The sequence below is a fragment of the Colletotrichum fructicola genome (genome assembly GCF_000319635.2).
Source record: "Colletotrichum fructicola Nara gc5 chromosome Unknown KSG_Nara_v1_contig11, whole genome shotgun sequence".
Lineage (NCBI taxonomy): Eukaryota > Fungi > Ascomycota > Sordariomycetes > Glomerellales > Glomerellaceae > Colletotrichum > Colletotrichum fructicola.
In genome coordinates, this window is record NW_027094061.1 from 1,161,441 (window position 1) to 1,175,647 (window position 14,207).

The window sequence follows — 14,207 nt, forward strand, 5'->3', positions numbered from 1 at the left end:
GGCCGAACACCGGTCCATAGACCGTGACACTAGCTAGCAACTTAACTTAGAGGGCCCTGCTAGGTTACTAAGACAACGAGACAGGGGGCTACAAGCCTACAATCGGCGGCTTTCTTCGCTAGAACCCCCGCTAATTAATGCTCAGACAGCATAGACACATAACGTGGTTGATAAGCGAAGCGATCAGACAAGCGAAGCGATCACCCAACCGCAACCACAGCACATTTCTAACTCGTACACAACACCCACAGAATCAATTGAGTTCAAACTACTCAGAAACCTCTTCATTAGATGTTTCTTCAATAAACTGACATGTTCGCGCATTATGACCAGTGTTCCCACAGACACCACATCGCCGTTGACCTGTTTCCGTCCTCGGCCGACGGCCACTATTCCGGCGCGTTTCCTCCTCGATCTGAGCTGTCGCCTCTCTCTGCGACTGAAGGTCCTCAGCCTCAGCTACAGTAAGACTTCCTCCTTGTCTGAGACGTGTTTTCTTAGCCCTTCTGCGTCGGCTAAGTAGGTTATTCTCTTCCCGAAGGATCTGGACCTCAGACCTTAGTAAGGCAATCTGGTGCATAAATCCCCGCGCTCCCTTTGATAGATGCTCTACAGCTTCAATAATTGAAGTTGGGGAGCTATTCTGATGGCGAGAGATCCTCCTTTTGATGAGTTCAGACTGAGAAGACGCCTCAGTTGGGTTGTTTGGCGTCTGAGAAGTCCACGCGGGGGGTGTTGTTGGAAGGGACCCTGGAGGCGTTGGAGTGTGTAACTTGATATCGAGCTTTGAAAGCACACTTTCGGCACTTAGAGGGACAAGCCCAGCCCCTCTGAAACCTTCCTGGATGTTTTTAACTGTGAGGGCTTGTGTAAATGCCTCGCGAAACGCAGGGAAGAAGTCTTCCTTTGTAATGTGCGTATTACCCCGGCGCATCTTATCCTCAATTTGTCGACCATAAGCCTTCTTTAGCGGCCCAAAACACCCAACATCTAAGGGCTGAAGCAGATGAGACGAATGGGCCGGCATACAGAGTGTGATGATGTTGTTTTCCTTGCAATATATCTCAAAGGGACTTCCCTCTCGCCTAATTTTTCTTGCCATCCACTGTTAGTGTAATACGTGGGATACCACCAAAATTCTTAACAGCGGAAAACCCTTCAATTCTCGCCTCCAGCGCCCTCCCGCGATGGCCTCGCAGCCTCCGGCGGGCTCTGGACCGATGCCGGCCTCCTCGGCCGGCCCTGATCGAGGCTCTGGAGCCCCTCCGGAGCCGTCCCCAACCTCAAGGGCTAAACGCCGCCGCGATACCGAGGCCCAGCCAGCCCGGCCCAGCCTCGTGGGAAGCCAGCCCGACGCCTCTACGACAACCCCCTTAACGGCTAAGGGACCCTCAACTGTGAATGGGACAGCTGCTGGAGCTGTCCTTACAGCCCTTAGTGAAGAGGCCAAGCTCTACGAAGCCCGAAAGGATGTCTTTATGGCTATCGCCCAGTCTGTAGACAACGTGGTCTCTTGCTTTGAGGGGCCTAGGAAGCAGATCGCGAAGGAGGCTACAACCTACGTAGTTCAAGCCTTGAAGAGGATCATGGGGAACGGAACGGCGGCCCCGACCCCGAGCCGGAATTGGGCTAAGGTGGTAGCTTCGGCTGAATCTGCAGCTGCAGCCCCAGCCCAAGCCCCGGCCCCGGCCCCGGTCCGCACCCAAAACCCAATCCATCCCCAGGCTCAGACTCAGACTCTAGCCCAGCCAAAGGAGGACCTCCGGGTCTTTGCCCGCATCCCCGAGGAGGGCCTAACGGCTGCTAGGAAGCATGCCCCTTTTGCCCTCCGCCGGAAGGTCTGCCAGGCCCTTGGCCTGCAGCTAGCAGATATCCCACATATCTACCACATCGCAACTGGCTACTCACTGAGACCCCTGAATAAGCAGGTTCAGCAAGCCCTCCTTACGGACAAACAGAAACTAGCAGACAGTCTTGGAGCCTATAAGGTTGAGACCCCTACTAAGTGGTTCACCTATGTTGTCCCACGCTGCCCTGCTAAGCTATGGACTATCGATGGGGATACCCTCGACCCAGCTACTCTAGTTGAAGAGGAGGTCTTTGCACAGACAGGATGCAAGCCTATCCGGGCCCGCCAATCCCAACTTGGCGTGAATCCTATCACAAACGAAGTCTCTTGGATCATCTCCTTCTCTGCAGAAGTATTACCCTTCAGACTCTTCAACCAAAGCAGCAGGTCTCAGCTTATCCAGAAGAAAAAGACTATCGCCCGACATGACCCTGGTTGCCAGGGATATCACTCGAACCGATATTGTAACCGGCAGCCACTTTGTGGCAACTGCAGCAGACCCTCAGGCTCCCACGAGACTTGGCCCTGCATAGCCAGACCGAAGTGCGCAAACTGCGCCGGCCCCTTCCAAGCCAACCACAAGGGCTGCCCGGCAAGGCCCCTAGTGGTTAACGGCTCCCCTACCCTCCCAGGTCGGAAGGAACTCTCTCGGATTCGTAAGGCTGGGCAGAAGGCTTATGAGGCCCTCTATCAGAACAGCCAGGCTAGCACTCAAGCTACTGACAACCACCAGCGGTCCAGCGGAGACCCAACACGCCACCAGCCCGGCTCAAAGCGACCACGCGCCCCTACCCCTGCCCAGGATTCAATTACCGTAGCAGACGCTAGCGATACGGCAAGCTCTAGTAGTATGGATGAGGACGAGAATGAGGCTGAGGCAGACGTCTATATCAACAACAACCCTGACCTACCACCACTACCTACCCAGCATACCCCTCCTAGGCTAAGCAGCAGGGCCCAGAGGGTAGCTCAGAAGCCTGATTATAACGTGACTAATGCCTACACACACCTCGACCTCGACTCAGAGCAGTAGGCTCAGAATGGCTACCCCACGGGTATTACGGGTCGCCCAGTGTAACGTGGGGAAGAGAAGCCCAGCTCATACAGCTCTTCTAGAGCTCTGCTGGGCAGATCAGATCGATATAGTCCTGATCCAGGAACCCTGGATAGGCTATAGAGATAAGATGCAGATTAACACACACCCAGGCTTTAACTCCTACGTACCAGTTGACTTCTGGAACAGCAGAGACACAAGGCCTAGGGTTATGACCTACACACGCAAAGGTCTAAGGCTGCAAATACAGAACAAAGGCCTACCCAATCAAGAGATATCTTGTGGGTGAAAGTTGGCGACCTCACTATTATGAATATATATAGGCCGCCAGATGAGCCTATAAACCAAGCAACCAGCCTCCTTCTAGATTACCAACCGCCAGAGAGAGCCCTTATTGCTGGGGACCTTAACGCCCACCACCCCTCATGGGAACCTGGGTCCCCTAGCCGAAATCGAGGAGACGATATTGCAGAATGGGCGGAAGGCTACGATCTTCTGTTTATTGGGGAGGTTGGGGCCCCTACCCATACCCACGGGCATACCCTCGACCTAACCCTCTCAAATATCCCCTTTACTGAGGCTTATATCAGCCCACACCTACACCCAGGGGCTGACCACGAAGCCATCACAACAATTATTCCTATGAGTAGGGCCCAGGAACAGGGACGCCAGGCTAACCAGCTCTCAGTACCAGAGTCAGCCCTACCACGGCTGATCGACCTAGTAAAGGCTGGGGCTACAGCCTTACCTACTCTAGGGGAACTGCCCAGCCCAGCAGAGCTAGACACCCTAGCTGCCCAACTGGTCAGCCTCTTCTATACAGCTATTCAAGCTGTAGGCAAGAGACGGACTAATCAGGGTAGGGGAGCCCCCTGGTGGACAGAAGAATGCTCAGTAGCCCACCAAGCTGCTATTAAGGCTAGGCGCCAACAGGCCCAAGAACCTGGGCTGGTCATACCTCCCCCTATCCTAGAGGAACAAAAGGTCTTCTTAACAACCGTTAGAAGGGCAAAACGCGCCTACTGGACTACTAAGGTTGAAGAGGCTAAGACAGACCAAGATCTATATAAGATCATAGGCTGGCGGAAGTCAAGCCTAGCAGTTAAAGCTCCGCCTCTAATAGTAGAAGGAGAGACGATCAGCAACACCTACGACAAAGCCGAAGCCTTACGAAAGGCCTTACTCGAACGGTTTAGCGCTAGAGATGACCTACCTGGGAACCCTTTTGCTATCCCAGTGGTCACAAGGCGTCTTATACCCTGGCAGGATACAGTTAGTATAGAGGAAGTACGCCAGGCTACTCTAACAGAGACTACAACCCCTGGGACTGATAGGATTACTACAAAGTTACTACAATGCACCTGGGGTTTAGTAGCTAGGCCTATACAGCAGCTCTTCCAGGCCTGCGTACAGGTAGGCTACTTCCCTAGACCCTTCCGCAAAGCGGAGGTTGTTATGATCCAGAAACCGGGGAAAACAGACTTCTCTAAGACTGGGTCCTGGCGCCCGATATCTCTATTATCCTGCTTAGGCAAAGGCTTAGAACGGTTGATAGCAAAAAGGATGGCCTACCTTACCATCCTAGAAGGGGTCGCCAGCCCACAGCAGGTTGGAGCCTTACCAGGGAGGGCTGCAGTCGACCTGACAACCTGTCTAACCCATGAGATCGAGAGGGCTCTAGATACAGGGCTTACTGCGACGCTAGCAACAATGGACGTCAAGGGGGCGTTTGATTCCGTCCTACGAAACCGACTTATTATCAGGCTACGGCAGCAGGGCTGGCCAAGCAGCCTGATCAAGCTGATCTACACCTTCACCTCTAGCCGAACAGCCCGGGTCAGGCTAGAGGATACTACTACAGAGGACTTCCCTCTATCCTGTGGACTACCACAAGGCTCTCCGCTGTCACCTATCCTCTTCCTGCTCTATATAGCTGATATCCTAGCTGATGATCAGAAGCTACGGTTTGGCTATGCAGATGATATAGGCTTAGTAGCTACTAGCCCCTCGCTAGAAGAGAACGCTACAGCCCTAGGCCAGGAGATCACCAGTATCCTCAGCTGGGGAACAGAAAATAAGGTCGCCTTTGACCCGGCTAAGTGTGAGGCAATCCACTTCAGCAGAAAACATAAACAGACAACAAACCTACCCGATGTCCAAGCGAGAGGCCTGACTATTAAAGCCTCAACAAAGCCTGTAAGATGGTTAGGGGTCTGGTTTGACAAGAGACTCACCTTCCAACACCATGTAGGAATAAAGGTAGCAGCAGCAAAGAAGGTAGCCTATTTCCTACAGCACCTTACAAACACAAAAGGGGGGCTCCCAGCAGCTGCAGTCCGAAAAGCAGCTATTGCTTGCGCCCTCCCGATAGCCTTATGTGGAGCGGAAACCTGGTATGCAGGCCTGACTAAGCCAGCTCTAAGCAGCAACAACAGTACTAGTAGCAGTACTGCTTCACAGATAGCTACAGTTGGCACAGGGCAGAAGGGTTTAGCCTGTAGAGTCGGAAGAGTTATTACAGCAGCAGCAAGGGCTATCCTACCTGTCTGGAGGACCACACCAACCAGTGCCCTCATCCGAGATGCTGGCCTACCAACAGCAGAGGTGGCCCTTGCGGCAGCGCGACTACGCTTCGCTACACGCCTACAGAAGGTTGACCAACAACATCCCTTGGTCCCAAGGCTTCTACAGCCAGGGCGGCAGCAGACCAGGCTCCAAAGAACAGCTGGCCTCTTACCTAAGTGCCCAAGGCCAGCACTCCTACAGCCGCAATACCCCCCCGGGTCTCACCACCCTATAGTCACACAGACGAAGGAAGTAGCAGCCAGGATCTTCCAGGCCTGGCTCAAGACGGTGCCAAAAGAGCATACTATCATCTACTCAGATGGCTCTAAAGCCCCTGATGGCGCTACAGGATTTGGCTTTGTCATCTACCGTAAGAATAAACGCAAAGCCCAGGGCTGCGGACGCCTCGGCATAGCAGAAGCATTTGGTGGCGAGGCCGAAGGGGCGAGGGCAGGGCTCCGACGGGCCCTCCTTACCTCCCAGGGCCAGCCTATGCATATCTGTATCGACAATACCAGCGTTATCCAGGGGATCCGAGGCATGGCCCCAGACTCCTCACAAGCTGTCTTCCTTGAGATCCAAGAGGCAGTTAGGATATACAACATACAAACCCACTGGTCCCCAGGGCACCAGGGCATCAAAGGAAACGAGGAAGCAGACATCCTAGCTAAGGAGGGCACAACCCTGCCAGCCCCTAGGGGCCAACTAGCTACCCTATCAGGGATCAAACGGCTTGCTAGAGAGCGTATATACCGCCAGCATAGAAGATGGTGGAAGCAAGAGGCAACGTCCTGCCACACCCAACTAGGGCTTAAGGCTTCCCTCGCCTGCCCTCCTGAACTGACCCTGCCACGGGCGATCCTTCACCATCTCCTGGCAGCCCGTTCAGGGCATGGAGACTTCGAGCAATATCACCAACGCTTCAACCATACAGAAGCACTACTTACCTGCTCCTGCGGGGAGGCAAAGGCAGTAGACCACCTAGTCTACTGCCGAAAGACCTTAGTGAGGCGGCTTCAGTGGCCCACCCTCCACCCTTCTAGTTCACAGGAGCCTATAGGGCCTATAGGATCTCTTGAGCAGTACTATAAGGGGCTAATTACTGATCATGAAGGCTTCCAGGCCTTTCTCTCTGTGACAGACTTCTTCCAGAAGATCTGCCCGCGGTACTAGGGACTAGGTCTTGACCTAGACCTTAGTAACAACCCCCTCCTCGTAGAGGATCGGAAGACCACAACGGAACTAGGGAACCAGCGGGAACTAGGGACGAATAGAACACATAGTAGCCCACGGGCAAGATTTGGAGGACGTTAGGAAGAGGCGTGTACTGTAGAGTATATAGCTTGAGCCGGCGACCCTCCACGCCATATACCCCTCGGGAGGTCGGCCGCAAGGGCGGCTGCGCCCTTGCCGCCACGGCGTTAAATATAACAACAACAACAACAACAAAAATATATCTCAAAGTCGGCGGCGTGGTGACTTTCATGCCCATCGACAATGAGGAGGCGATAACTACTACTTGCACGCGGTTTTGTATGCCGCTTAAAGTGCTGTAGGCCAGTCTAGGCCTCTTTCGTTTGTTGTCCATCCGTTTTCAGACGTTGCGATGACCCAGTCGCGTGGGAGACTGGTTTCTGTATACCACGTGGAGAGGTGATATTGGCCTGCAACGATGATGTACGGCGGAACGCTGTAGCCTGACGAGTTGATTGTTACGACCCGACAGGCATGACACGTTGGAACAGCCCCGCCTGGCATCTCGGCGGCTAACACAGAACATATGTAAGCAGTAACACAGGTGTAACCAGGAACCATCGGGAAAGGAAGAACTATGGTACAGGTCACGTGACTTCGGGAACAGCACGGATACAGGGCAAAGATGGATATGTTGGATATGTCCGCTATCCCAGCTATCCATGGATATGTTGGATAGCACGGATATCCTACATAGCCACCACAAGAGATACTGTGCAGAACTTGTATATAGTATGACCTGAGCCTGGCTCATGGTCAGACTTCCATAGCTCTTCAGCAATCAACTTAGTATTCATCCTCACGGATACTCTCAGCTTACCTTCACTGCGAATTACTTGTTGAGCCTAAGACTGATCACCTTAGCCTCTGACGATCGATCTACTATCAGCCTACGACCTACTACCCAGACCACGACCTAAATGTACTGTTATTACGTCTCAATCCCCAGCTTCTGTTAGCAGACCCTACTGTCGGATAGCTGACCGTAACATCCTGATTGAGAATAGTAGCACCAGGTATGTTAGGGCGCCCGTCTCTCGCAAGCACTAACTAATTCAAACGAAACCCACCCTGGACACAGGCTTAATCGCTTTCTTATAGCCAAGAAAGAAAAAAAAGAAAGAAAAAGAGAGGACAAAGGCTCCTATTATATGTCGAGACGGCTGGTTTTACTACAGATTTTATATCTAATCTAACACATACTGCGTACATTCGAGATGAAGAAAATTTCCGCATCCGCGGCGGCCAGCATGCTTCGTAGCTCGCCAAGGACGTCCAAGTTACCCTCCGGCATCCTCGGTAGTGTTCGCCAAGCCTACAATTGCCGCGCACAGATGGTTCTGGTCTGTCACCTAAAATAAAGTTTCAAACGAACCAGGTGGCCCCTGTAGACTGCAGTCGATGTTCTCTAGCATGGCGTGCTCTTCATTTCTAGCCTAGCTGTAGCCTGTAGTCTGAAACTCACCCCTGATATAGTGTGACCCTCCTGTCGGTATGAGGCGCCATGCTTCCCAGATCTTCAAAGTGTAAACTTTGCTACCGCAGGAGAAGCATGACTTTTTTTTTTTTTTTTTTTTTTTTTTTTTTTTTTTTGGCTGATTCGAACCCCCTACCCCCCGTATCCCACTTCTCTCACCGTTCCTAACCCTAAAGAGCTAAGAGTGCAATCGTTCTGTCCTTCGGACGGACGATAGTTAGCAACCGTGATCCTGCTCCACCACATTTATATAGCTTAGTCCCACTACGGTAACCCTGGCTCGGTTTGAAGTTTTCTCTACACCCCCTTCTTGTCCTTTGAAGCTCGCCATCGCTTGCCAGGGCACCAGAGAACAGCAAATAGAATGGAAGACCGTCCTGGCGCTAAGTCAAGCGACAGCCGACGAGCTGTTATGATTGGTGCCACATCGTTCGCGTTCGCATTAGCTCTCCTCGCTGTGATAATGCGAACGTACACTCGTGTGTTCTTGCTACGAAGATTCGGTGTTGATGATAGCGCTGCCATCCTGACCTTCGTAAGTCACCCTACCCAATGCACAATCTCATACCCACAGCCAACGTTGGGCCAACATCGTTTCCTAGTTTCTCCTCTTCGCTTGCTACTTTGCAGTCACAATCAGTGAGTTACAGATTTTCCAGCTAGGACTGTGGACGTATAGCTGACGCGGATCTTTTAGACGTGAGGAACGGCCTCGGTACGCACGTGTATCTCCTCAACGAAGACCAGATCAAAGAGTATCTAAGGGTATCGCAGCCCTCGTCGACGAAATTCGACGTGTCTTGTCCACTAACAGTTAACAGACTTTCTACACCGCGGTTATCTTCTACAATGCTGCCCTTGCTGGCGTCAAAATGACGTTCTTGCTCCAGTACTGGCGACTATTTGCTGTGCAAAGAATGAGGAAGTTGCTGTTCGGCGCGACGATCCTCGTCGGGGGTTGGAGCATGTCGCAAGTTCTGGTGGAGGTCTTGATCTGCATCCCTATGAACGCTTTCTGGGATAAGAGCGTCCGAGGCAGCTGTATCCCGAACTACCCTCTTTGGTACATCAACGCTGCAGGAAATATCGCCACCGATCTGATAGTCCTTGTGTTGCCGTTACCGGTTATCAGCGGCCTAAAGCTACCTACGAGACAGAGATATGCTTTAGGCGGAATCTTTTGCCTCGGACTCTTGTACGTGCTCTATATCGACAGTAAATGTCACATTGACACCAATCTCACATGGTTGATAGCACGTGCGTGATTTCGGCTGTCCGGATACAACACCTCCATCAGACCGCAGACTTCACGTGGGAAAACGTGCAGACTGCTGGGTGGTCCATCGGCGAAGTCTGTAGTGGGCTGATCTGCGCGTGCCTTCCGACGCTCCGGCCCCTCGTCGTGAAGTTTTTGCCCTCTCTGTCGAATCCCGTCAGCGGGTCCTCCCGACACAGGATGCAACACGGCTTCAGCTTCAAAAGGACAGCTTCTGTTGCGAAGCAACCTGAGGCCGAGCTTGCCATTATCCCGCGCGAAATCGGCACTGGCGATAGCCCGAAATGTCGCCACACGCCACGGCTAGGTTCATCTGACAGCGAAGTCGACCTTTACGGCGCTATAAGCCATGACCTGAGCTGCGCTGACCCAAGCTGCGACTTGCCGTTGCCGGTTCAAGGGATCTCGATGGATATCCGTGTTCCGCAGCCATCCGTTGCGGTATGGGCTCAACATCGGGATGCAACTGCAATCGGCCGTCATGGCTGTGGGCAATTAGCGGGTGTGGAAACACGGACCGAGGCCGACCGGAGACATAGCAGGCTTGCGAGTCAGTCGTCAGGCTTCATCGAGATTAGGCTTGACGTTGTGGAAGGCTCATGACCACAACCCACGACGAATGGATCCCCATGCGCATGGCTGCAAGTGGGTAGCGAATGTCCTGGTCGGAGACGGGGGAATCGAAGGACACCTGGTCAACTCCATCAATGAACTTTCTCGCCAATCGGAAGCCTAGGATAACTGGAAGCAAGAAGGAGGAAGGAAGAGGAGCAGTGCTCCCTTGGGCAGCTCCTGCCTGAGCTCTGATTTTGAAAAGGACATTCAGGGTTGCTGATATAACTCGGTGTTCACGACAGCCATTCTTACTTGCTCACACCAAACTGAGTAGGTTGAGACCGAACAAGCTAAATCTATTTAAAGAAAAAGCAAGCAAAACGTGGAGAGGTCGGTTGCACTAGGCGTCAGCCACTAATTAGTAGGAAGCGTTGCACACGCGCAGGAATCCGTTGATGGATGGTTGCGTCTATAGGTTAGGATACATTCTAAATCGAACGTTAATATACAAAAAAAAAAAAAAAAAAAAAAAAAAAAAAAAAAAAAAACCAAGCAAAAGAAACTGGATCGAACCCCGCGAACGTAAAAGCAGCTGTAACAGACCCCGCGCTAAACATCCTGAAGACTCTCCCCACTCAGATGAGAGCTGGGCTAGCGGCTGGATCCTCTAGCCCCCTGCCGCTTGACCGGCTTAGCTTCTCTGGACTCGTTTTCGTTTCCTCACACGGGGTTGAAAGGTTGACTCTCCCTCCAAGGAGTCAACATGATGTCTCCCGCCGGCAAAAAGCCGAGGCTGCTGCATCTGCGGAGAGGGCATCATTCTAGTCATGATGTTCGTATACTGGCGACTCTGACCAGAGTCCGACACAGCGCCTTGGCTTGGGGTTTGAGGGAGGCTTGGGAGCTTCTTAGGAAGGGGGCTTTGGTGTGCGGTCGTCAACGCCATAGGAACCGAGGCTGATTCTCTTAGGGCCAGAGCTCGACTCCACGGGTACACTATCCTCTTTGATGCCAGTGCCTCGTGAGGCGCGTCGTCTCCAGCGAATGTCCGCGCTCGGAAATCGCACGTTCGGCCTATTAGCGGGCCTCGCTGTATGTTGATTGGAGTGTCTCCGGTTATTTCCGCATCCATTAACGGCCCAGTCGTGGTTGATAACGGAAATCGTTGGTGGTGATAAAGAAGGACCTCTCTCTCCTGCTTGTCCACAGCATCCAGTGACTGGTCACGATCCAGTTGTAGATCTTTAAGGCGTCTTTGACGAATCTCGGCCTGATAAGAGCAGAGGATATCGATAACGTCGACAGGCAAGGCTTCTTGGCTGATACACCAAGCCTGATTGGCGAGATTGACCCAGACGCTCTGCTCTGCGCGATTGCAAGCCACTCTGATGCGTTCTCTCTCCGACTGAAATCGCAGTCTGTAGCTCTCTAAAGTATCGAACCAGGCGTCTCGCTCTCGCTCTAGCGAAGCGCGGTCGCCCTTGTCCCGGGATTCCACATCGAATTGGCTGCAAAGTGTCATGTTGGTGTTCTTGGATGGTGACTAGGCGGCTCGGCTTGCGTTCATCCGGAGCTGCTGGTGGGGAATATATTGCCTCTGAAGGCTGTCGACCTTCAGTCTGCGGGGGTATATCTCACAGAATCGTGACTGATAAGGTAAGCTAGCCGCGGGCACTAGCCATTGGGTGCCAGCCGCAAAACCGGCTTAAGGCTGCAGTGTACACTAGCTGCCGTTAATAGCAGCAGCGGCAGCGGTTCAAGTCGGTAAGATATAAAGCGAATGCGTAGCCGTGCCGGTCAAGAGGGGGAAAAGAAAATAAGATTTTGAGAATGAGGAGGCGATGTCAAGACAGGACACCAAGGGATCCAATATTAGTTAGGATGGTGCTCCGAAGCGTGTTCTGAACGTGTTGTGAACAAAACTCGGACAGCCGTCTCGCTCCCAAGGAGCGGAGCGGTGCAAGACCGCTGTCGATGAGCGCACGTCCTATTTATTCACACTACGCGTGGACAACAAGCCTATCGTATGGCTCGACTACCTAACGCGGCGTTAAAACAATCAACAGACGACTCAGCGTAGTGAGCGGCAAGGGGGGGCACAGGGCGGCTGCCAGTGACCCGGCGTGTCTTCGCAGTCAGCAATCGAATTTCCCAGCTTCATTCAAGAGGTCCTGACAGCGATCAACAAGCATTTGCCGGAAATCTGGGAAGTACGGGGGGGGCATCTTTCCCGGCTTCGCCGAAAGCCGATACCACAGCGTCGAAGAACACCGCTGTGCAGGCCGGCGTACTGATGCTTCCGCTCACATCGTCTCATACATCATATGCCACAGTGGCCCCGGCCGTTCGCCAAGACGTTGAAAACGATTAGAGATCTGCTAAGCAGGCCCGGCCTACATAGTAAGTGTGTTGCTCGACAGACTTACATTGGATTGCATTGCGCCCGGTATGACCGTCCTTTAGGGATTAGCAATCAACTATGCTGAGAGTCATGGAATCGCGGACCGCCTACGTTCTGCTCAGCACTCGTACTGGCCTATCGGTCGTCGTGTGCTGAGCCGCCTAGCTCTCGTGTTTCGCGAGAGGCTGTCAAGTCTCCCACTAAGAGAGGGGCGCTAGCTTTATAGGTGCGATTTCGTGGCTCGGAGTCCTGATCCCACTCCCATCTTCCCTCTTCCCTCTTTTTTTATTTTTTTTTTTTTTTTTTTTTCTTTTTATACGTACGGATACCTTCAGCGAGCAGTCCCTACATCCGCAAGGGGGGGATGGATGGCTACTGTGTAAGGTAGAATCTTGGCAGGCTTCCATCGGTGCCGGGCAATCTCGCCAGGTAGCTAGAGTAGAGACGTCCAGTCGCTCCCGCTGGACGTCGCCCCACCTCTAGTGGGGCGTGTCAGTTGATTGGACACCTTGTACTACCTGTACCTACAAACCTTACTAACCTAGAATTCTGAGCCATTTTTAGCACGTAATTCGGGGGATAGAGGTCTAGAGTACGGAGTACATAGTACTGTCCGTGCTACGCGGAACGGGGTGTGCAGGATGAGGTGGCCAGAGCTGTCTTCCCTCAAAGCTAGTGCTGACGCAATTGAGTCCGCACCACAGCCTGATCAGCAACGCAGCGCAGCAGAAGACAGACGAACGGTACAAAACAAGGCTTTGGCATTTTCATAAACATCTACATTCACATTTACATTCATAACCAGGAGATAACCGCACGCCTACAGCCTTTCCAGATTATCCTGCAGCATAGAGCTAGGAGGGGCAGCAAAACTTATAGACTCCGTCGGGAAAACGCATCAACGATCTAACAATAATCAAGGGCGCGCACCAGCCAATCGTACCTAGGCCCTGAAACCTTTCCGCGGGTCTTCGAATCCGTTCGCGTATCCATGCCTGTTCGTCCAGGGATGCTTGTCGTGCTTCATCAGGGCTGCGGGCGCTGCCCCAGTGGCACCTAGGGTGGGGCACGTAGAGCCGCTAAGCTGAAACTCTAAACCAACGACATGGGGGGGCCGACTGCGCCAACCAAACGTCGAAGTATCGCCCTATATCATTCTCGGCCGTTGAGGGAGACATTCTGCACGCAATTTGCGCCATCGCCTGAATCGGTCCGGCTGACGCCGTGACCCTCTTACCGCGATTCCGTCGCCCCGCCGGAGCGAAGCTGCAGGACAGCACCAAGCTATAGTACCTAACGGTAAAATCCGCAGGGGGGGGCGGGGGTTTGAAATGATGTGTGGGGATTGGCGTGCACAAGGTGTATTCTTTGCCCGGTCCGGCAGCTTCGGCAAGTTTCCAGATTCGGGTTCGGAATTCTCGTGTCAGTAGACGGAAAAAAGAAGTACGGGGGGGAGGATCTCGGAGACCCCCTATGGAGCTAAGCTCCGACGGGCCGTTGAACCCCTTCTCGGAATGGGGACAAGCTGTTCGCCTATCTCCGTAGGCAGCGGTGTATGGCGCATAGACAACGTCCCGCGGCAGGCTGCTGCTACCGGCTCGTTGCTGACGGGAAGTCAGGTTTGCGACTCCTAATCTACCTTGCTTCATTCATCATCTGGCTTTCTACGGCCAAATCCTTGGTACTGGGCTCGCATCTAGGGGCGGACCGTCCCCCAGAAGAAAGCTGGCTGGTTGGTCCGATGTGCTTGAGGAGACGACGCTCTGGACAGTGTTC

General features: G+C 53.1%; 2 protein-coding genes across 2 annotated transcripts; both read left to right on the plus strand.

Moving 5' to 3' along the window:
- Positions 1-1,187: 1,187 nt before the first annotated feature.
- On the plus strand, positions 1,188-2,882 carry CGGC5_v016862 (uncharacterized protein; the record flags this gene model as incomplete). The annotated part of the gene is made up of 1 exon (XM_032027904.2): positions 1,188-2,882. One exon carries the CDS (start codon positions 1,188-1,190, stop codon positions 2,880-2,882), a length of 1,695 nt encoding a protein of 564 aa, XP_031875767.2.
- A 5,780-nt stretch (positions 2,883-8,662) lies between these two features.
- Positions 8,663-10,078, plus strand: CGGC5_v016863 (Satratoxin biosynthesis SC1 cluster protein 4; the record flags this gene model as incomplete). Its single annotated transcript, XM_066153619.1, has 5 exons — positions 8,663-8,734; positions 8,802-8,838; positions 8,897-8,964; positions 9,021-9,394; positions 9,454-10,078. 5 exons carry the CDS (start codon positions 8,663-8,665, stop codon positions 10,076-10,078), a joined length of 1,176 nt encoding a protein of 391 aa, XP_066007062.1.
- Between the last annotated feature and the right edge of the window lie 4,129 nt (positions 10,079-14,207).